Below are 24,996 nucleotides of genomic sequence, written 5' to 3'. Positions count from 1 at the left end.
CCCAGGGAGGTGACAAGTATATCACAGATTGAAAAAAGGCTGGGAAACACTATATACTAACTAGGACCAGAATGAATATGGAAGAATCCTACAAAGACCACTGAGTGAAACACAGGAAGAGTTCCTGCTAGCTCTCCAAATGAGGTTTATTTCAAATTAATGTTCCAACATGTGGAGTTACAAATAGCCATCTTTTAGAAGATCTACTGCAATAACAAAAATAATCATAACTCACATTTATTCTTTTCTATGTACCTAGTAGTGGTTATTGCTGTATTGCATTTAGTTCCAAACTATATTCCAGAATGGACCAATTCATAGCTCTGCTATTCATTAATAGGTTTGTATTTCCAGAGCTTCTTCAACAATTATTTTCCTTTTCTGTCATTTTTGCCCATCTGTTAAATGTTAGGTAGAACCTCAGTTACTTTAATTTGCATTTATCTTGTTAGTGATTTGGAGCATTTCTTTTATATAGTTGTTGGTAATTTACATTTTCACTTTTGAGGCCTGCTTATTCATACGTATCTACTGGGGAATGACTCCTGCATCAATTGTCTATATATTTTGGATATCAAACCTTATCAGACAAATATGCTAAGATTTTTTCCCAGTTTAGTCATAACTCATATTTTTGTAGCACTTTATGATTTGCAAAGAGTTTTTCTAACACCTGTGTAAGACAAGTAATTAAAAAATTATCATCTGCATTTTACAGAGGAAACTGAGGTTCAGTTCAGAAAAGCTAATCACCTTACTTGTCTAAGGTCACACAGTTATTAAGTACTCAAGTTGACACCTAAGCCCAAATGCCCTTACTCTAAGTCCATTGTTTTTTCTACTTCACAATGTTGTCAGAAATCTTATTTATGATCATCCAAAATTTAAAAGTATGCAAAAATCAACTGAAGTGCCAATAGAGTGAGGATCGGCTTAACAACGTGTGGTAGATGGATGTAATGGAATATTATTGAGCTATATGAAACAATGACTATGAGGAATTCATAGAAATAAGGGCAGATTTATAGGAACTGATTGATGCAGTGACAAGTTGTTATTGTTGTCCTTCATACTTGACGAAGACCAAAATGAAATCATGATGTTGGGGTCAATGTACAGTGTGTACAGCTTGTGTGTGATCAGACCAATAAGAGCTCTGTCAGGCACAAATAGTCCACACAATTATTTGGGACGGAGATATCTAAATTTGTACATCTCACGTTTCTTTTGAGGTACTGCAATTCTTCTTTGCTCATAAAGCATAGCACCTTCTCTGATGTGGGCACCCCATGCTGGACAATCCTGTGCCAGTGTCTCCCATGTTTCATAGTCAATGCCAAGAAACCTCGACATTGTCCTCACATCACTTCTTCTAACTTCCATGTGAGCACTTGCCTTGAGTGAATTCTCCATAAAATAGACTTTCAGTTAACGTACATTTGGCATTCAAACAACACTGCCAGCCCATCAGAGCTGTGCTCTCTGCAGTAAAATTTGAATGCTTGGCAGTTCTGCTGGAGAAAGGGACTCAGTGTCCAGTACCTTATCTTGCCAGGTGATCTTCAGAATCTTCTGAAGACGATGCACATGAAAGTGATTCAATTTTCTGGCATGGCACTTGGTAGACTGTCCAGATTTCACAGGCACACAACAATGAGGTCAGCACAAGGGCTCTGTAGATCTCTAATTTGGTAAGCAGCCCAATTCTTCTTCTCTCCCACACTTTCCTTGGAACCTCCTAAATACTGAGACAGCTCTGGCAACGAGTGAGTCAACTTCGTCATCTCTGTAGACGTCCCTGGAAAGTACATTGCCAAGATAAGTGAACTTACCCACAGCATTCAAAATTTCTCCTTTTGCTATAACTGATGGTTCCATGCATGGATGGAGTAGTGCTGGCTGGTGGAGAACCTGTGTTTTCTTAATTGTTAAGCCAAAATTAGCACAAGCAACAGAGAACTGATCCATACTTTTTTGCTTCATTGAGTGCATAATCATCTGTGAACAAAAAGTCAATGTTTGCTGTGAGGGTGCATCTGTGAAATTTTTTTGCATTTAGGTAAACAGAAGACAGTGTCGGTGATGAGGACATGAGACACACAAGTCCTCAGTAGTGACCTCTGCTGTTGCTATTTCCGACTCCACTCCTCTCAAGGACTACCTGCCATGTCTGATAGTCTGCGCCTCTTCTGGCATTAAAGTTACCCAGAATTACAAGCCTGTCTTCTTTTGGAACATTGGTGATAAGGGTCTTATCTCTATTGGTGATAAGTCTCTAGGTCTTCATAAAATTTTTCTTTGACTCCATCAGGGTTCATCATGGTAGGAGCATAGGCAATGATGATGGTGGCATGGCACTTTCCTGCAAGTGGCAATTACATTTTCATGAGTCTGTCATTGGCTCCTTTTGGGGGGCATATAAGCTTGTTGACTGGATTAGATATAATTACGAAACCTAAGCCAGCTTCACAGTGCTCCCCATCACTGTGGCCATTCCAGAAAAACGTGTATCCAGCTCCGACTTCAGTAAGCTGAGACTCATTTGCCAGTCTTGTTTCACTCAAGGCTGCTATTTGGATGCGATACCTGCTGAGTTCTCTTGCAGCAAGAGCTACTTGTCTTTCAGGTCTACTGGATTTCTTGTTGTCCATAAGCATGTGAACAATCCACATACCAAAGGTAAGTGGAATCATCTTCACAAAAGTTTTTGTACATGCTCATATGTTTTGACCAAAGGGTGGTATCCCCAACTGCCACAATAAGCAGGCCAGGGTTAGGTAAAGCAATTTTTTAAAAACTTTTAATTAATTTATTTTGAATTATCAACAATCACTTCCATAAGCTTTTGAGTTTTAAATTTTTCTCCCCCTCCCTCCCCAAGACGGCGTGCAATCTGTTATAGGCTATACATATATATTCCTATTAAACAAATTTTCATATTAGTGATGTTGTAGGTAAGAATTAGAACCAACAGGAGGAACCACCAGAAAGAGAAAACAAAACACAACAGAAGAAAAAAAATAGCAAATAGTATACTTCGAACTGCATTCAAACTCCATAGTTCTTTCTTTGGCTGTGGAGAATATAATCATCATGAGGCCTTTGGAGATGTCTTAGATCCTTGTATTGCTGAGAAGGGTTAAGTCTATCAATATTAGTCATCACACAATGTGACTGTTACTGTGTATAATGTTCTCCTGGTTCAAAGCAGACAATTTTTAGAACACTTTTTCTAGCCCCTTTCTTACATCAGGTGGACAGTGCAATCCTTAAGCAGGCTGTTTAGACACCCAGGGGGCTGCCAAATCCTATTGCTGCTTCAATCCAGTGAAAAGACAACCCTATGGCCTGGGCTGCCTTTGTGTAGAGTTGTGACTACAGCTCCCAGGGTATCTACACCTGCTACTTTGTCATTAGTTTTTCACCACAGCACTTCAAGGTAGGTAAAATAGTAACATGAAACAATAGTAACATAGTAAAATAATAGTAAAATATTAAAATGTTTGAATAGCAAAATTATAAAATTATTGAAGAGCAAAACAATAAAATAATGAAATAGTAAAATGTTAAAAGTGAAGCCTTTTGACTCACAGGTAAATTGGATTTAAGTGAGGCAGAGTGGTGTGAGGTCATCAGCCTCACTCTCTTCCAGAGTCACCAAATCCCACTGGCAAGACAAATGTCAAGACAACTGGCAATGGCTTTGGATACAGTGGATGACTTTGGTGACTTCAGCATCTGACCAAGCTCTAGGAACTCCACAGCACCTGCGTCCACTACCTTCACGGCCCATTAAAATAGAATGTTCACATACACCTATTCTGCAGGGAAGTCTTCATATGCTTGGGGTAGATACCCCCTTAACTCACCTGAGGGTAAATTATTTACTCTCAACCTGGTTTAGCCCATCTGCTAAGACAATTTTACTGAGGCACAGCTGCTGTGAGTGTTAGTTTCTTGGAGCCACAGGTCAGAGCCAGGTGGCAGATGGACACCAAAGGTGTAACGACAGACCTGGGAAAGGCTCAGCAGTACTCACACCAGAGGTACCAGATCACTCTGAGCATCCCATACATCCTGATGCAGTGAAAAATATGCAGAACTAGGAGAACCACACAATAACTACAGTAAGATCAACAAAAGCAGTACTAAAAATCACTGGACTCCTATGGATTCAATCATCATCTCTATGCTGATGATTCGAAGATCTTCTAGACCTAATCTCTCTCTTAACCTCCAGATTTGCATCTCCAAATGCCTACTGGACATCTTGAACTGGATAAGCCATTGACTTCTTAAACTTAACATGTCCAAAACTGGATTATCTTCCCTCCAAAACCCTCCCACACTTCCTATCTTTTCTATTACTGTGGAAGGCACAATCATCCTGTCAATTACCCAGGCTCACAACTGACCTATCATCCTTGACAACTCATTCTCTTGAACCCTTGACATCCAATTTATTGTCAGTATTATCGACTCTCTCTTCAAAACATCTCTTATAATCCTTTCTCTCTTCTGACACTGCAATCATTCTGTTGCAGGTCCTTGTCACCTCACGAATGGACTACTGCAATAGCCTGTCTTTCCCCAGTCCAATCCATCTTCCATTGAGCTGTCAAACTGATCTTCCTAAAATTCAGGTCTGACCATGTCACTGCTTTATTCGACAAACTCCAGTGGCTCCCTAACCTCCAAGATCAAATATAAAAATTTTCTGTTTGGCATTCAAAGATCTTTATAAACTGACTCCCTCCTATCTTTCCAGTCCACTTACAACTTATATTCCCCAATGTACTCTGACACTCAGTGACACAGGCCTCCCCAGTGTTCCTAACACAAGATCAAACAAAACAACTCTATCTCCTCACTTTGTTTATTTTAACTAGCTGTCCCCCTATGTCTGAAATTCTCTCCTTAAATTCCACCTTCTAGCTTCTCTGGCTTCCTTCAATACCCAGCTAAAATCCTACTTTCCGTATTCCTCTTAATGGTAGTGTCTTCCTTCTGCTATCATCTCCATTTAATTCTGCATATATCTTGTTTGTACATAGTGTTTGTATGTTGTCTCCTCCATTAGACTGTGAATTCCTTGAAAGGGGGAACTAGGTTTATGGGGAGGGGGGGTGTTGTGTTTTGTTTACCTTTCTTTTTGTAACCAGCATTTAGCACAGTCCGTGACAATTAATAAATTCTTGCTGCCAATTAATAGGCAATTAATAAATAATTAAAGAAAAAATAAATAATTAAAGGCAATTGACAAATTCTTGTTGACTTAATTGCAATTATTAATCTTGGTCCCAAAGAAGAGATGATGAAAGAACCTTTCTCTATTTCATAACTTCCCTCTATTTAGCAGAAAAGGGAAAAAAAGACAATAGAGCAAGGACTCTAGAGCAGAATATTGTATTGCCAATCACATGCAATCACTTTTTAATTTTTATAGCTATCATTTATACAGCACCTACTATGTGCCAGGCACTCTGCTAAGCACTTTACAAATATTATCTCATTTGATCCTCACAAGAACTCTGGGAAGTAGGTGCTATTATTATCCCCAATTTAAAGTTGAAGAAGCTGAAGGAAACAGAGGTTACTGAGACCAGATCAGAATTCAGGTCTTTCTGACCCCAGAGCCTTCATTCTATCCACTTCATTACCAGGCAGTTCTTTGTGGGGTATAACATTAGGAAATGACTACTGTGTAAAAACAAAGGGAGGGGAGGAATTCCAGGGGGAATACAACCACAATAGTGAAAAGGCCTAAAAGCCATATTATATGAGGATTTACTGAATTAACTAGGGATTTTTAGCCTGGAGAGGAAAAGGCATAAGGTGGACATGAAAGCTATCTTCCTCAAAACTCGGAAGGGCTGTCATGTGGAAGAGGGATGAGACTTGTTCTACTTAGCCCCTAAGGGCAGAACAAATGCATGGAAATGGGCATTCTTGCCTTGAATCTGTGAATAAAAAGCAAGATGCTTAATATGATCACTTTTATTTAACACAGGACTGGAAATTCTAGCAACTCTAACAGGACATGGAAAAGATATTAGATTGATAAAAATGGGAAATGCAACTATCATTTGCAGATGACTTAAGTTTATCCAGGACATCCGGATACAATAAATGAATTCAGCAAAGTTTCAGGATAAGCTGGAAAAGTGTAATAGTAGTAGTAACAGTAAATAAAAATTTATTAAGTGTCTACTATGCGCCAGGCATTGTGCTAAACACTGGGAATACAAATACAAAAAAAAAAAAAGAAAGAAAGAAAGATAATTCCTGTCCTCAAGGAGCTTATGATCTAATGGGGGAAGACAACATACAAAAGGAAGCTGAAAAATGGGAAGGGAGGGAAGGAGGAGTGCAAATGAAATGTGTGCAGAGACTAACAACCAGGATGGTAAAGGGCATTGAGTCCATGCCATATAAGAATCAGTTGAAAGAACTGAGGATGTTGAGCCTAAAGAAAAAAAGACTGAAAGGGGAAATGATAAGATGTCTTCAAGTATTCACAAGGCTATCATGTGGAAGAAGGACTAAATTTGTTCCATTAGACCCCAAATTGATAAACCAGGAGCAATAATAAGTGGAAGAGTGCACAAAAGCAAATTTAGGCTTGACATAAGGAAAAATGTCCTAATAATTACAGTTATCCAACAATGAAACCAATTACCTTAGGATACAGTGGACTGCTACTCATAGAAGTCTGAAAGCAGATGCTAGATGACAACTTATCAGACACACTGTAGTATTTTTTTCTTGTTAGGATCACAGGCACTGTGATCCCTCCCAATTCTGAAATTCCATGACCTTTCCAAATGGAGACTAGGTGACTATTTTTCAGCAACATTATGAAAGGGCTTCTTGGTCAGTACTAAATGGCCTCTGCTATCCTTTCCAACTCTGAGATTCTGTGACTTTCTTCTTTACTAATATTAGTCAAGCAAAGAAAGGCAAAATCTTTCCTAACCTAGGTCTCATTACTCAACATGAGAGGAACTCTCCGTGGAGCCAACTGGCTCCACAGAAATGTCGCTGTCTTTCTGCCAGAATCCCCTTAGTGGCTCCCAGTCAATCATGTAGAAGTGGAGTCAAATGCTAATCTTTTTTAAGAACAGACCTGACTGCTGCAGTTATTCAGTTTGACTTCTCAGAAGCAAGGAAAATTTGAAAACTGTGCTAAACCTAGAGATGCATAGGTATATGTGGACCATAACAAATACTCTGCTTATCTGGGCAAACAGTTCTTCAACAGGTAATGAATACACTTCAAACTTTTCAACTAAGGTATCTCTTGAAGATGTTAGATGCACCAACAGACATGGTTGGTGTGTTGGTTTTGTTTTTGCATAACTTTTTCTTTATTATAAGGAAAAGTTCTCTAGGGGATTATAGCAGAGAGACTTGTATAAAAATCAAAAAGGACTAAAAAAAATCATTTATAAATTTAAAAATATACATCTCTTTTGCATCCATCCCTTTCCTTTTGCTCCTCCTGCTACCCACTCTATTCTATGATTTCATTATCTCTCATCTGTACTACTCCATTAGCCTTCTGGTCTACCTACTTCAACCTCTTCATTTCCTAGTCACCCTATACATCATACCAATTCATCTTCTTTATGCATAAGACTTAATCATAACAGTTCTCTGCTCAAAACTTTTCAATGGCATCAAGTAACCATCTATTACCTAGTGAATAAAGTTCAGACTTATTTGGCACCAACCTTCATTTCTAGCTTGATACCATACACTATACATTCTGGCCAAACTAGACCACTCACTGTCTGCAAACATTCTTGTGCTCTCCTGAATCTGTACCTTTGCTAATCCTTTTTCTAGAATTTTTTCTCCCATCTTCATCTGAGGAAATCATAGGCATCCTAGTCAGACAGTTCAAATGCTATCTCTTCCTTTTTTAAAAAAAAAATTGTTTTTAATTTACAGAATAAAACAAGCATTTCCATAACATAGTACAATTAAAAAAAAGGTGATTGCACATGAAACTGCAAATCTACTACACACAACTTGCTATTCCTTTCAAATATTCAACTAAATTATCATGTAAATTTCTCCCCCCATCCACCCAAGAGATGGCTACCATTAGACCAAAGAGGTATAGACATGTAAAATCATTCTATAAATACTTCTATTTATTAGTTCTTTCTCTGGATGCAGAAATCATCTTTCTTCATATGTCCTTTATAGTTAATTTGGATATTTATAATAATCAAAATAACTTATTCACCCAAAGTCACTGTTAAAACAATATTGCTGTTACTATGTACAATGTTCTCTTGGTTCTGCTCATTTAGCTCTTCATTATTTCATTCAAGTCCTTCCATGTTTTTCTAAAATCATTGAACTCATCATTTCTTATAGCACAGTAGTATTACGTAACAATCATACACCACAATTTGTTCAGCCATTCCCCAACTGATGGGCATCCCTGCAATTTACAGTTCTTTGCCACCACAAAGAGAGATGCTATAAATATTTTAGAACATAAAGGTTCTTTTCCTTTTTTCCTAATTATCTTCAGAAACAGACCAAGTAGTGGTACTGTTGAGTCAAAGGGCATATATAGGTAGTTTAATAACTCTTTGAGCATAATTCCAGATTGTTCTTCAAAATGGTTGGATCATTTCACAATTCCAACAACAAGGAATCAGTGTCAATGCTATCTGTTCCATATGGCTACCCTGAATAGAAATAATCTTTCCTTTGTCAGTCCTCACAGAGAACTTTGTACTCACCTCTCTTATACATACCAAGTTTATTTTTCATTATTGTTATTTGTCAATGGGTCAGATCCTCCCTTCTAAGACTCTATAGAAGCTCCATGAGAGCAGGGACCGTGTTTTTACTCATCTTTCTATCTCCAACTCTTAGCACAGAGCTTTAAAAAGAGACAGGCACTAAATAAATGTTTGTTGAAACTACTGAATGAAATAATTACAGCTATCATTCATTCTCCCTTGAAAGGTAAATGCAATGGTCAAAAAGAAAGGAAAAGTTGTAGGACTTACTATTAATAGCAATAATACAGCCCAGTTCATTCAAGTCTAAACTTACAGAGGATTGTGATACTAATAAAGTTTATTAATAGGCTACACAGATTACAGCTGACTTTACTATAGTTATCAGTAAGGTCTGACAAGCACCTTCAGTCTCACTTCCTATGATTTTGATGCTAGAGGATTCTTTGAACACCTATTCCTTTTACACAAGAGAAGAAAAAACAGATGATAAAATCCCAAAAGAACAACTCAGCTACTGACTACTTACCACCACTTTGTTGTAGTCCTGGATTGCAAAATACAGTGCAACTGCGGTAAGTGCATCAGTTACCTATAGAAAGAAAGAAGATTACAAAATGGGACCAAATCAGAAGGGTAGTAAGAAAAGTCTAAGGCTAGAGGGATACATCCCTCTCACATGGTCATGTTGCTGCCTCAAGCAAAAAGTTCATAAAACCATGTTCTCCCTCTCACTTGACTGAGCCCCAAAAATCAATTCACAGAAGCCAGTGGATAATTCATTTTCAAATAATACTAGACAATAAAGAAGGTTCTGAATCCAGCTCAATCCTGCCTCTGAGACATTTCAAATCCATAAGAGAGATCTGCAATTCCAGGGTCTCCACAACGTCCTTTTCAAATAAGTCTCTTAGGGGGCAGCTAGGTGGCACAGTGAATAAAGCCCTGGCCCTGGAGTCAGGAGGACCTGAGTTCAAATCTGGCCTCAGACACATACTAGCTGTGTGACCCTAGGCAAGTCACTTAATCCCGATTGCCTCACAAAAAAAAAAAATTCAAAAATTCAAATAAGTCTCTTAGAGGTATCTAAACCAAAATGAACCTCATAAGTACCCACTGGCCCAGATGCACATTCCCAGAATGAGCAAGTGAATCAAATGAACAAAGTTCCCTTACTTCATCAGCTTATCAACAACATTAAGGTCAACAACAGTTGTTGTTGTTGTTGTTGTTGTTTTAAATATAAACGCCTTAAGGATAGGGATTATTTTTGTCTTTATATTCCTAACCTAATTATCATATTATCTTACCCAGTCAGCACTTTACAAGTATTTGTTGAACCAAACTGTTTTCTAGACATCTAACTTGTATTTCAAACCCTTTTTCTCTGTGACTAGCAGAATTACATAGAATACATATATGGAACACAGAATAAACCCAAAACTGGTTTCACAATTCAAGACAATCATGGATTCCTAAAGCAAGGTGATATAAGTCAGGGTGCTATTTCCAATTAGACTATGCTCTAGTTCTAGATACATTAATAAATGCACAGTTAGCAGAAGAAGGCAGGTCAGATTTTCATGGCATGTTGATCTAGTCAGACCACAACTGGACAACTTGCATTTAGTTTTAGATATCACATTTTAGAAGGAAACATTAAAAAAGTGGAATATGTCCAAGAGGGTAACTAGGAGAGTGAAAGGATTCAAACCATGTCATATATGAATCGATTAATGAACTGGGGATGTTTAAGTCTTTAAAGAGAAAATTTAGTATGGAATATGATTAATGTCTTCAAATATCTAAAGAGTTATAACCTGGAAGAGGAATTAGCTTTATTCTGCTTGACTCCAGAAAGCAAAATGAGGAACAATGCATTAGAAATTACAAGGAAGCAAATATCAGCTAGATATAAGGAAGAACTTACTTAACAACCTGAGCTCTTCGATAATGAATGAAGCTGTTTCACTACATAATAAGTACCCTATTACTACAGCTGCTCAAGCAGAGACTGGAATGGCTACTTGTTGCAGATGTTTCTCCATGGGGTACTCAGATTTAATTACACTAAAAGTTTTACCAGTGAAACCAATTAGCAACTAAAATTGTACTTGGATTACATACTAAAAAGGAAAAGTACTGAATAAAAGCTTGCTACTCTGCATAAACAAAGTAGTAGGCACCAGAACCTGTAATATACCAAGTCAAAATAAGTGTAGTTGCAAATAGTTCAACTGAGAAGAACTGTCATAAAGTTAACTTAATGAAAATCACACAAAGATATAAGAAGAATCAGTGTGAGTGTGGGAAAAACTCAGAACTAGAGTTAAAACTTGCTAGAGCTTTCATTAAACAGGGAGTGGATGAAACCTCCAAAAGGTCTAAAAATCCAGCAATGAAACACAGTTCAGCATTCTTTGTTCCAACAATTTTAAAGACGAATCTAGTCAGAGCAAATACTAGCAAGAAATGTTACAGAAACACCAGAAAAGATCCTCTCCAATTTTTGAAGAACAAATGCTAATAAAATCCACGATTCAGATCACAAAAAATATTAGTAACAATACTGATAAGGACACTGTTAACAGTGCTGCTATCAAGATCCTGATACTAATATTATGATACAAATAATATTTCAAGGCATTATGGAGTAAAGGAGAAAGCATTGGACTTCATAGTATCCTAGACTTGACCTGGAAGGGATTACAAAGACCATCTATCTAGTCCAGAGCATCTGAACCTTTTTTTTTTTATGTCGTGGACCCTTTTGGCAATCTGGAAAGCTTATGGACGGACCCCTTCTCAGAAAAATGTTGTTTTTTTAAAAATCTGGAAAGCTTATGGACCCCTTCTCAGAAAAATGTTTGTTTTTTAAAAAATATATACATATATTTAGTATTTTCTTCTCCCCCCAATTACACATAAAAACAATTATTAAGATCCTTTTTTTGAACTTTAAGTTCAAAATTCTCTCCCTCTAAGCCCTCATTAAGAAGGCAAGCAATTTGACATAGGTTACACATGTGCAGTCATGCAAAACATTTCCATATTAGTCACATTACAAAAGAAAACAGACAATAAACCAAGAAAAATAAAGAAAGTTTTTTTTTTTTAAAAGTATGCTTCAATGCGCATTCAGATCCATCAGTTCTTTCTCTGGAGGTAGATAGCATTTTTTCATCATAAATCTTTCAGAATTGTCTTAGATCACTGCATTGCATTGCAATCATTCATAGCTGGTCATTGTATAATACTGCTGTTACTGTGTACAATGTTCTCTTGGTTCTGCTCATTTCACTTTGCATCAGTTCATGTAAGTCTTTTCAGGTTAGAGCATTCTGTTTGTCATTTCTTATAGCCCAACAGTATCACAATCATATACCACAACTTGTTCAGCCATTCCCAAATGATGAGCATCCCCTCAATTTCTACTACTTTGCCACCACAAAAAGAGCTGAGATAAATATATTTGTACATATAGGTGCTTTTCCTTTTTCTTTGATCTCTTTGGGGTACAGAACTGGTACTGGCATTGTTGGATCAAAGAGTATGCACAGTTTTGTCATCCTTTGGGCACAGTTCCAAATTGTTCTCCAAACAGTGTACATTAGTGTTCCAATTTTCCCACATTCCTGCCATCATTTATCATTTTCCTTTTCTGTCCTATTAGCCAATTTGACACGTGTGGGGTGATACCTCAGAGTTGTTTTAATTGGCATTCCTCTAATCAATAGTGATTTAGAGCATTTTTTCATATGACTATAGTGTTGATTACTTCCTCTGAAAACTGCCTGTTCATATCCTTTGACCATTTATCAATTGGGAAATGACTCTTATTTTTATAAATTTGACTCTCTACATGATTGAGAAATTAGGCTTTATCAAAGAAATTAGCCATAAACATTTTTTCACAGTTATGATTAATGTGTATTTTCCTCTATTCTGTTTTTCCCTGTTTATCCTACTCTCTCCTTTCACCTTGTCCACCCTCAACCGTTTTGCTTCTGACTACTACCTCCCCCAATCTTCCCTCCCTTTCTATTAGTCTCCTCCCTTTCTCTTATGCCCTTCCCCTCCTACTCTCCTATAGAGTAAGATAGATTTCTATATCCAACTAAATTATTCCCCCTTTGAGTCAATCCCAATGAAAGTAAGGTTCAAATGCTCCCTCTTACCTCCCCCAACTTCCCCTGCAATGTAAAAGCTTTCTTGTGCCCCTTTCATGTGAGATAATTTATCCTATTCTACTTCTCCCTTTCCCCTTCTCCCAGGGCATTCCTCTCCCTTAATTTTATTTTTTTAGATATCATCTCATCATATTCAATTCAATCATATTCATATTCATCATATTCCAAGCCCTCTGTCTATCTATATTCCTTCTAACTGCAGTAATAATGAGAAAGTTCTTAGGAGTTATAAGTATCACCTTCCCATGTAGAAAAATAAACATTTTAACCTTATTGAATCCCTTATGGTTTCTCTTTCCTGTTTACCTTTTTATGCTTCTCTTGAGTCTTCTGTTTAACTGCCAGATTTTCTATTCAGCTCTGGTCTTTTCATCAGGAATACTTGAAAATCTTCTACCTCATTGAATGTCCATTTTTCCCCTTAAGGATTATACTCATTTTTGCTGGGTAGGTGATTCTTCACTGTAATCCTAGCTCCTCTGCCTTCCAGAATATCATGTTCCAAGCCTGCTGATCCTTTCATGTAGAAGCAGCTAAATTCTGTTTTATCCTGACTGTGGCTCCATGATATTTGAACTGTTTCTGTCTGCTTGCATCATTTTCTCCTTGACCTGGGAGCTCTGGAATTGGGCTATAATATTCCTAGAGTTTTCATTTTGGGATCTCTTTCAGGAGGTGATCAGTGGATTCTTTCAATTTCTGTTTTACCCATTGGTTCTAGAATATCGTGGCAATTTTCCTTGATAATTTCTTGAAGATGATCTCTAGGCTCTTTTTTTATCATGGCTTTCAGGTAATCCAATAATTCTTTTTATTTTTTTAAGGCAACTGGGGTTAAGTGACTTGCCCAGGGTCACACAGCTAGTAGGTGTCAAGTGTTTGGTCTGAGGCCGGATTTGAACTCAGGTCCTCCTGACTTCAGGGCCAGTGCTCTATCCACTGCGCCACCTAGCTGCCCCTAATCCAATAATTCTTAAATTATCTCTCCTCCATCTGTTTTCTAGGTCAGTTGTTTTTCCAACGAGGTATTTTACATTTCCTTCTATATTTTTTTTTCATTCTTTTGATTTTGTTTTATTGTACTGTGATGTCTCATGGAGTCATTAGTTTCCACTTGCCCAATTCTAATTTTTAAGGCATTACTTACTTTTTTTTAACTTGAGAAACATATTTTACCTTTTTTTATTTTTGAAACTTGTCCAATTACAAATAAATAATCTTTGATACACACTTTTTTCAGACAGATAAGAACAACCACCAAGAATACACTGAAAATGAGCTTACATTAAACAACCAATTACAACATACAACTGGTCATTCAGTTACAATTTCAGCATGGTCCAATATGTACACTATTTAAAAGTGGACCATTTTATATAAAACACAGATGTATACAATTTTCTTATAGGCCCAAGAGAATGAACATACATCAGAACTCAAAAAAAAAGTTGTTATTACAGGGCCTCTAAGAGTTCAAATACAAAAATGTTTATAAGCTTGTGAATTTTAGTAGCAAATACGAAAACATATGCCAGGCTACCCTATTCTTGTTGGCAGGTGCTGGAAAAATTGACAAGTTCCACAGGATTTTATAGACATTATCAAGTCGAAATTTTAAAAAGATTATTACTTAGAGAACTGACATCACCTAATGCCATGTATTCAATTTTGCACTGCATTCAGTTTATATCTCAGCAAACTATTTTACTAACAGAAGAATGCTTCCTTGGTAGGCACATCTTATCTTCAGTAAACTGTGGAGATCATTGCATCAACAAACTTATGAGAACCCTTCAGATATCTCATTTTCCCAATCAATAAGAAATTACTTTCTTTAGTGAGCTTTTGTACCTCCTTTTCGATTTAGCTAATTCTACATTTTAAGAAGTTCTTCAGTGAATTTTTGCAAATCTTTTTCCAGTCGGCCAATTATGTTTTTAAAGGTATTATTTTCTTCAGTATCTTTTTTTGTGTGTGTGTGCCTCCTTTACCAAGCTGTTGAATCTTTTTTCATGATTTTCTTGCATTACCCTCATTTCTCCTCCCAATTTTCCCTCTACCTCTATTACTTCACTTGTAAAATCCTTTTTGAGTTCTTTCATGGCTTGAGACCAATTCATATTTTTCTCAGAGGCTTTGGAAGTAGCAGTTTTGACTTTGTCTTCTGAATTTGTGTTTTGATCTTCCCTGTCACCACAGTAAATTTCTATGGTCAGATTCTTTTTTCACTGCATGTTCATCAGCCTATTTCTTGACTTTTAATTTTATATGTTAAAGTTGGGCTCTGCTTCCAAGGCGAAGGTGGCACTGTCCCAAGATTCAGGATTTTTGTGTAGCTGTTTTCAGAGCTAGTTTCAGAGGAGTGGGGGAATCTGTAAGTTTTCAGTTCTTCCATGGATTTTTTGTTCAGCTGTTTTCAGAGCTAGTTCTGGGGGTCTGTAAGCTTTCAGTTCTTCCAAAGTGGTATGATCTAAGGAGAGGTATGTTTACTTCTCTCCTGGCCTGTGCTATGATCTGTGAGTGTCCATAAACATTCTTTTCCACCCTGGAACTGTGACCAGGATCCCCACTCCCCTGAAGCCACAAGCTCTGGCATGCTGGTGCTTCTCCTTGCAACCCAGGACTGTGACTCAGATCCAAGTATGGGTAATGCAACAGAGTCCTGCACTGCCAGCAAATGGACCCCTGTAATCACCTTCTGACCACCTGTCCAACCCCTTATCATCTGTGGGCTAAGAGCTACAGAAGCCTCAGCTGCCAAGTTGATTCAGTCACCCCCAAGGCCTGCTGCTGGTTTGCTGGAGCACAGCCTGTGCTGGACTGCACTCTACTCTCATGCCATGCAACAGACCTTTCCTGCCAACCTTCTGAGTTGCCTCAGTCTAGAACCCACTTCTATGGGTTCTGCTGCTCCAGAATTTGTTTTAAGCATTATTTAAAGTTGTTTGGAGGGGAATTTGGGAGAGCTCAGGCTGTCTTCTGTCTTTTCTCCACCATCTTGGCTCCACCCCCCCCAAGAATGTTTTTAAATGTAAAAAATTAAATACATAGTTTTATAAAGGAAATCAACTGTATTGAAATACAGATATCAATTTTTTTTGTTCACACCCCAAGTTAAGAACCCCTAATCACTTAGTTCAACCTTTCATTTTATAGATGAAGAAACTATAGCCCAGAGAGGTTAAGTGACTAGGCCAAAGTCACACAGGTAAGTAAAAAGAGGTCAACATGAAGGTCTTGAATCAGAAGGTCTAGGTTTAGGTCCTGGCTTTGCCACAGGTTCTTAACTAGATCATACTGTTTAATTTCTAGAAGATCTATAGTTTCCTCATTTATAAATAGTCATATCAACATTTGGCCTATCATTTCTAAGGATCAAAGGAGGTCAATATATATATAATGAACTTCGTAACTGTAAAGCACAGCATGTCATACATATTAAGCACATATTTAACTTGTTTAATATGTTAGTTTTTTGAAGATTAAGTGACAAACATGAGAAAATGACACCTTTTCTATAAAGAACTTTTCCTTATTCACCCACCTACAAATGCTCTCTCATCTAATATCACATAGCATCTTCTATTCCTTTTATAAACTTGTCATATTCTAATTTGCATTATATCTATCTGTGTACATGTCTTATCCCCTTCCTAAAAGACTAAAAATCCCACAATGGTACACACTGTCTTAATTCATCTATGCTCCACTCTGAAGAATAAGAAAGGAGGGACTCTGAATACCAAGTGCCCCTTTTACCCCACTATACTCCTTCCTATCTATTTAGCCAGAGATTTTGGAAAATATTCCTTGCTTCCATGACACTACAACAGTTCTAAGAATTAACATGTATCAGAATTTGAGGCTACATATAAACTATTACAATCAAGATAAGTTCTGATAGACTCTTACAAACATTATAACAATGGTTTTTTAAAAAAGTAGATAGCTTATAAACAAGAGATAGAGAGCACTGTGAAATAAAAAATGGATAATTTTGATTACATTAAATCAAAAACTTGTAACTAAGATTAGAAAGAAAGTAGAAAATTGGGAAAAAAATTTATAGACAGTGTCTCAGGTAAAGGTTTCATATCTCAAATATATAGAGAACTCTGTCAAATTTATAAGAAATCAGTCATGCCCCAAATGATGGTCAAAGTATATGAACAGGGGTTTTTTTTGATGAAGAAATCAAAACCATATATGGTCATATGAAAAAATCCTATAAATTATTATTGATTAGAGAAATGCAAATCAGAACAACTTTGAGATATCATCTCACACCTATGAAGCTGGTTAAAATGATAGAAGGTGAACATGACAAATGTCGGAGGGGATGTGGAAAAATTAGGACATTAATACACTACTGATGGAATTGTGAACTAATCCAACCATTTTGGAGAGTAATCTGGAATTATGACCAAAGAGTTATAAAACTGTGTATACCCTTTGACCCAGCAATACTACTATTACGTCTGTTTCTCAAGGTGCTCAGGTGAAAAAGAAAAGAACCAGTATGTTCTAAAATATTTATAGTAGCTCTCTTTGTCATGGCAAAGAACAGGAAATTGAGAGGATGCCCATCAATTGGGGAATGGTTAAACAAGTTATGGTATGTGATTGTGATGGAATACTACTGTGCTATAAGAAATGATGAGCTGGCTGGTTTTAGAAAAAAAATGGAAAGGCTTGCATGAAATAATGAAAAGTGAACTGAGCAGAACCAAGAGAATGTCATATACAGTAACAGCAATATTGTTCAAAGAACAGCTGTGAAAGACCAAGTTATTCTGAGTATTATAAATACTCAATCAATTACAAAGGACCTATGAAGAAAGATGCTATCCATCTCCAGAGGAAGAACTTATAAACAGAAGTATGCCTAGTATGGTTTTACATCTATTTATAAATTTGTGTCAAATGGTGGCCTTCTCTAGTGTGAGGCAGGGAGGGAGGAAGATAGTTGGGAACTTAAATGTAACAAAAAAAATTAATTTAATTTTTTAAAAAGTACATTACTTACCATAAATACCAACTCCGCATAGTCAATCAGGAAATGGAAAAGATATATTACTAGCGGTGTCTACAAGATAAAAACAAAAAAGTTTAAGCTAAATCTCATATCGGCAAAAGAAATAACAAAATATTCCAGAATAACACAAAAACTAGAAGTTATTAGAATTGTAATCTACATCAAGGGAAAAAGTACCCATACATATAAGATCACAGAACCATCTAAATATTAACAACAAAATCTTAGTAGCTTATATCTGTACTATATTTTAGACTAACAAAGTGTTTTATATCTATTATGTCCTCACAAGCTTGATGTGGCTAGGGCAAGATTATCCTTATTTTACACAGAAGATCAGAAAGTTAAGTAACTTTGTCCAGTGAGTGGTAGAGTTAAGTCTCTCACTCAAGTGTCCTAAGTCCAATTCTCTTTCTCCTACCCCATGTCCTACTCATTAGTGAGACCTAAGAGTACAAAACCATTTCTTTCTTAATTTATGGAGATGAATATCTGTACTGTGGGTCTAGAAATAGAGATCTGGAAAGATAAGGTAATAATACTGTCAATAAAGGAACTTTGCAGAAGTCTTTCTATATTCCCAAATAACCTCTCTGGTCATATTTTCCATGGCCAAGGTCTGTTTCTTCAGTTTATACAGCAATCATTTCCATCACAATTGTGACACCAGTGTTACATGATGAGGACTTCAAACACAGAATTATTTCTTAAATGATTTTTCAAAGGATATTTTACATTACCTATTAAATAGCCAGTGTTTTATATTGGTTAGACTTTATTTGAATAGCAATAAAATATTTTTTAACACATGGAAAAGAAAGGGAACATTTAATACCTACTTCATGAAAAACTGCTCCAGAATAGGGAGACACTCCCAAATCCAACAGAGAGAGTCCTTCGACCACTGTAAAGACAAAAAAAACCAATACACATATCTGAGTCATTTGGACGCACCAATAAAAATCAAAGAAGTTAAGTCCTAAGAAACTCTGAGGCAGTTTAAATTTTGATTTTTCAGGCACTCACCTGAAATTAATGGTTGACTCTTTTATACAATCACCTACCATGTTGTAAAATGTCCAAATGCCCAGACATGAAGAGCCTGAGAGTAGGGGGATAGGGAAATGAATTTGTTGGGAACAAACTTCAAGAATCATTGTTTTTCCCACAATTCTGGGCTAATAATAACATGTATACAGCACTTTGGTTTATAAAATATTTCATATCCATTAACTAATTTGATTCTCAAATCCCTGTGAGCTAGCTACAGCAAAATGTGGCATGGTGGATAGGCAATGAATCACATGAGTTCAAATTCTAACTCTACTTGTATGACAATGACCAAAACAGTTAACCTCTCTCAGTCCCAGTTTCCCCATCCTTAAAAAGTACCTACCTCACCAGATTGTCATAAGGCTGAAATGAGATAATGTCTAAAGGGAGAAGCAGTAGTAGCTGGAACACTGAGCTTGGAGTCAGGAAGATTTGGCTGATTCCTGTTTCTGACACTTACTTGTGTGACCCTCTAGCCAAGTCACTTCACTCTTATCCTCAATGTCCTTATTTGTTAAATAGAGAAAATAGTAGCACCTACCTCATAGATCAACTGAAACAATCTATGTAAAATGTTTTGCAAAAACCTTAAAAGAACTATACAAATGCAAGCTATAATTACTATCCCAATTTTAAAGATAAGGAAAATGAGTATGAAAGTAAAGGGATTTGCCCAAGGTCAATTCAATTCAACATTATTAAATGTCTACTGTGTGCAAAGTCACATAGCTAGTACGTAGCAGAACCAACTCAGTACTTCTGATTCCAAGTCTATACGTACTCTTTCAACATGACACTAAAGAGCTTCTGAAGATTAGTTATTTTGAATCTGTTAATCGTAAGACCATAAATCTAGAGCAGAAAGGAACCTCAGAAACCATATAGTGCAAAGTAAAAACCACCTGGAAAAATGAAGGCATATTCCACCAACCCAGCCCAACACTTTCAGCCACTTTCAGCTGCTTTTATAAAACCAACAATTCTAATCAGGACCCTGGGCAGCAGCAGAATGTCAATGGTTGCCTAGGAACAACTATTGTATAGGAGTACAGTGTTAGCACAATGGAGCGAGCACCAGATGTCATTTCTGTGTTTTGTTTCCCAGATGGTGAGTGTTATACAAAAGAAGCACATTCAGCCCACCAAGAAACAATTTCTCATCTCTCAGCTACCCCCTGACAAAGTAAGATTTAGAGCCTCCCAACTAAAGAGATATTTTCCTCCCTCAGAATAGAAAGGACCTGTGCATGTTGAAAGGAAGGCAATAACCCCTGTCATTATAGAAGTGGTTCTCAAAAGGTATGCTACAGGATGCCATGAGCTCTCATTTACTAAATCAGAAACTACGGAATTTACATTTACAACTGAACACTCAAGTCTCCTAGAAATTATATGAAACTTCCACATGCAAACAATCATATGTGCATGTGCAATTCTACTGACTCCTATACCATAAGATGCCACAATCCCTCAGAAAAAAAAGTAAGAATGTGCTGTGACCAAAAAAAAAAAGTCTGAGAGCCATTGTACTATATTATACTTCTGGTTTTCCTCTACTTCTCAAACAACTTCTTTGTCCTATTTGACACCCACTTTTCTGGGACAAGCCTAACTCAGGCCAGGCCAAGCCCAGGGTTAGAATGCAGGGAAACTCTAGTAGACTACAAAATGCAATACAAATACTTTACTAATAACAAAAAGTTCCCACTGAGCAATGGGAATTCAGCTAAAACCTCTAACATCAACTCTCCACAGCATGGGCCTTTTATGCTTCACACAACAAAGAAGCCAAACCAATGATGATCCTTAGAACACCCTCCCTAATCCCTTCAACTGCCCAAACTACATAAAACAGACGTTGTTACTACCATATCTACCTTTTTACTCCTAGACTAAGTCAAAAAGTATGAATAATTTAATCACTTTGCAAGCACAGTTCCAATTCACAGAATAGTACTAGTAGGTCTGTCTTCCTACAGTTTCTCCAACACTGCCTGTTCTTTTCTTTTATTATCTTCAACAATTTTCTTGTTGTGTGTGTGATTAAACACTAATTTAGGGAGCAGCTAGGTGGCGCAGTTGATACAGCACTGGCCCTGGATTCAGGAAGACCTGAGTTCAATTCCAGCCTCAGACACATAACACTCATTAGCTGTGTGACCCTGGCAAGTCACTTAACTCCACTGGCTAACCAAAAATAATAATAATAATAATAATAATAAAATTAAGATAAAATAAACATTAATTTAATTTACATTTATACATGGAACATTTTTTTCAGATAGCTATCAATACTTTCCATTTTTTCTTTGGAAAATCATCTGTTATTCTCCAACTGATAAATGGTCAAAGCATATGAACAGGCAGTTTTCAGATGAAGAAATTAAAGCTATCTATAGTCATATAAAAAAATGCTCTAAATCACTATTGATTAGAGAAATGCAAATTAAAACAACTCTGAGGTACCACTTCACACCCATCTGATTGGCTAACATGACAAAACAGGAAAATGATAAATGTTGGAGAAGATGTAGAAAAACTGAAACAGTAATGCATTGCTGGTAGAGTTGTGAACCAATCCAACCATTCTGGAGAGCAATTTGGAACTGTCCCAAGGGGCTATAAAACTGCACATGGGGGAGGAGCCAAGATGGCAGAGTAAAAGCAGGTACTCTCTTGAGCTCTCCCCCAAACCTCTCCAAATACTTGTAGAAAATGACTCTAAACAAATTCTATAGCAGCAGAACCCACAAAAAGACAGAGTAAAACAAATTTCCAGCCCAATACAACCTGGATGGTCAAAAGGAAAAGTCTGTTGCACCAGGCTAGGAGAGGAACACAGTTTAGTGTGGGCCACACAGGCAAAGACTCGTCCTCAGCAAACCTGGAGCAGGCCTTAGGGAACTGAATCCAGGGGAGCTGTGGTGGTTTCCAGACTTCTCAACCCACAAATACCAAAGATAACTTAGAAGGTCAGTCTGTCAGCCCTGGGTGAGAGAGGAACATGGTCCAGCCCTGGCTCTAACGCAGCCCCAGGCAGTAGCCACATCTGCGGTTGCTTCTGGAGCTTTTGGTCCACAGACGGTGGGAGGATCAAGTGGCTGATTAGAGGGAGATTACAAGGATCTCTTTGCTGGCTCTGAGGCAGGATTCTCTTGCTTTGCCCATGCTTGAATCTGGGTCCAGTCCTGGGTGGCAGTCCTGGGGCAAGGAGGAGTACTGGCATAGCAGAGTTTGTGGCAGCAGTGGAGAAGGAACACTCCTCTCATTTCCAGGGCAGAAAAGAGTGCTTGTGGTCACTCACAGACCAGAGCACATGCCAGGAGGGAAGTAAACACCTCTCCTTAGATCACACCACCTTGGAAGAACTGAGAACTTACAGTTCCCTAGAAGTATCTCTGAAAACAGTTGTACAAAACCTGTGAAGCTTGGGACAGTACACCCTCCACACTGGAAGCAGAGCCTACCTTAACAAAGAGTTAAAAAGTCAAGGAACTGGCAGGGAAGATAAGCAAACAGAGGAAAAAAACTCATACTATAGAATCTTATTTTGGTGACAAGGAAGATCAAAACATACAATCAGAAGAAGATAACAAAGTCAAAGCTCCTACATTGAAAACCTCCAAGAAAAATATGAATTGGTCTCAGACCATGGAAGAGCTCAAAAAGAATTCTGAAAATCAAGTAAGAGAAGTAGAGGAAAAACTGGGAAGAAAAATGAGAGTGATGCAAGAAAATCATGAAAAACAAGTCAACAGCTTGCTAAAGGAGACCCAAAAAAATGCTGAAGAAAATAATACCTTAAAAAATAGACTAGACAAAATGGCAAAAAAGGTCCAAAAAAGCAATGAGGAGAAGAATGCCTTAAAAAACAGAATTGGGCAAATGGAAAAGGAGATCCAAAAGCTCACTGAGGAAAATAATTCTTTTTTTGTTGTTGTTAAGATTCATTATTTATTTTTCGTTTTCAACATTCACTTCCACAAGATTTTGAGTTCAAAATTTTCTACCCATCTCGTCCCTCCCCCAACTCCAAGACAGTGTGCATTCTGAATACCCTTTCCCCTAATCTGCCCTCCCTTCTATCTCCCCTCACCCTTCTCTTATTCCCTTCCCCTTCTATTTTCCTGTAGGGTAGGACAGATTTCTATACTGTATTGCCTGTATATCTTATTTCCCAGTTGCATGTGAAAACAATTTTTCAATATTTGTTTTTAAAACTTCTGGGTTCCAAATTTTCTCCCTTCCCACCTACCCTCATTGAGAAGACAAGCAACTCTATAATATAGGTTATACTTGTGTAGACATGCTAACTATATTAGGAAAACAATTCTTCAAAAATTAAAATGGAGCAAATGGAAGCTAATTACTCTATGAGAAATCAAGAAACAACAAAACAAAACCAAAGGAATGAAACAACAGAAGACAATGTGAAATATCTCATTGGAAAAACAATTGACTTAGAAAATAGATCCAGGAGAGATCATTTAAAAATTATTGGACTACCTGAAAGCCATGATCAAAAAAAGAACCTAGACATCATCTTTCAAGAAATTATCAAGGAAAACTGCCCTGATATTTTAAAACCAGAGGGCAAAATAGATATTGAAAGAATCCACAAATCACCTCCTGAAAGAGATCCCAAAAGGGAAACTAGGAATATTATAGCCAAATTCCAGAGCTCCCAGGTTAAGTAGAAAACATTGCAAAAGCAGCCAGAAAAAAACAATTCAAGTACTGTGGAAACACAATCAAATAAGATTTAGCAGCTTCTACATTAAGGGACCAGAAGGCTTGGAATACGATATCCTGGCGGTCAAAGGAGCTAGAATTAAAAACAAGAATCACCTACCCAGCAAAACTGAGTGTAATCAATGAGGGGAAGAAATTGACATTCAATGATGTACAAGAATTTAAGGCATTCTTTTTTTTTTCTTATTTTTGTTTGGGCAATGGGGGTTAAGTGACTTGCCCAGGGTCACACATCTAGTTAAGTGTTATGTGTCTGAGGCCAGATTTGAACTCAGGTCCTCCTGAATCCAGGGCCAGTGCTCTATCCACTGCGCCACCTAGCTGCCCCCAATTTAAGGCATTCTTAAGAAGCCAGAGCTAAAACCATATCTGATAAAATATCTACTGTAGTTTTCTGACTACTTACATTATATGTTACCTGTGTACAATGCAGTAGAATTAGGGTCAGAATCAATATCTGGCTTATCAGCAGATACCAATTTAACCTATGTTTCTCTCACCTGCTCTAAGAAAGAAGTTCTTTGTGTGTATGTATCTTTATTTACTCCCCGATTATGAACACTGTATCATTAAAGGATACAGGGATTATTTTAATGTGACAACAGAAAAAATTATATGGTGGTAGGTGACTTAGCCAATTGATAACAAGTTTCTATTGAATAAGTGATTGAGCATGATTAAATATTATGTAATAAAAAGTATTTCTGATAGCAAAAAAAAAAAAAGCCAGAGCTAAATAGAAAAATTGACTTTCAAATACAAGACTCATGGAAGCATGGAAAGGTAAACAGGAAAGAGAAATCATAAGGGACTTATAAAAGCTGAACTGTTTACATTCCTACATGGAAAGATGATATTTGTAACTCATGGGACCTTTCTCATTATTAGGGTAGTTGGAGGGAATATATATAGACAGAGGGCACAGGATAAACTGAATATGAAGGGATGATATCTAAAACAGAAAATTAAGAGGTGAGAGAGGAATGTACTGGGATAAGAAGAAAGGGAGAGGTAAAATGGGGTAAATTATCTCACATAAAAGAAGCAAGAAAAAGCTTTTACAGTGGAAGGGAAGAGGGGGGAGGTGAGAAGGAATGAGTTAACTGTACTTTCATCAGATTTGACTTAAAGTGGGAATAACATGCACACCCAATTGGATATAGAAATCTATCCCACCCTACAGGAATGTAGGGGGGAAGGG

General features: G+C 37.2%; 1 protein-coding gene across 1 annotated transcript in view; it reads right to left on the bottom strand.

The window, feature by feature from the left end:
• PIGU (phosphatidylinositol glycan anchor biosynthesis class U) overlaps nucleotides 1–24,996 on the bottom strand; it is a 111,143-nt gene that overhangs the window by 62,595 nt on the left and 23,552 nt on the right. Inside the window, exons 2-4 of the mRNA XM_027867090.1 lie at nucleotides 18,830–18,894; nucleotides 17,982–18,041; nucleotides 9,295–9,357 (exon numbers count right to left, since the gene is read on the bottom strand). Of these exons, the coding sequence (XP_027722891.1) occupies nucleotides 9,295–9,357; nucleotides 17,982–18,041; nucleotides 18,830–18,894 (188 nt within the window). The remainder of the gene's footprint in view (nucleotides 1–9,294; nucleotides 9,358–17,981; nucleotides 18,042–18,829; nucleotides 18,895–24,996) is intronic.

This window comes from Vombatus ursinus, unplaced genomic scaffold, assembly GCF_900497805.2.
Source record: "Vombatus ursinus unplaced genomic scaffold, bare-nosed wombat genome assembly UNPS02014785.1, whole genome shotgun sequence".
Taxonomy (NCBI): domain Eukaryota; kingdom Metazoa; phylum Chordata; class Mammalia; order Diprotodontia; family Vombatidae; genus Vombatus; species Vombatus ursinus.
The sequence above is the reverse complement of the archived record's forward strand: the minus strand, read 5'-3'. Positions and strand labels throughout refer to the sequence as shown.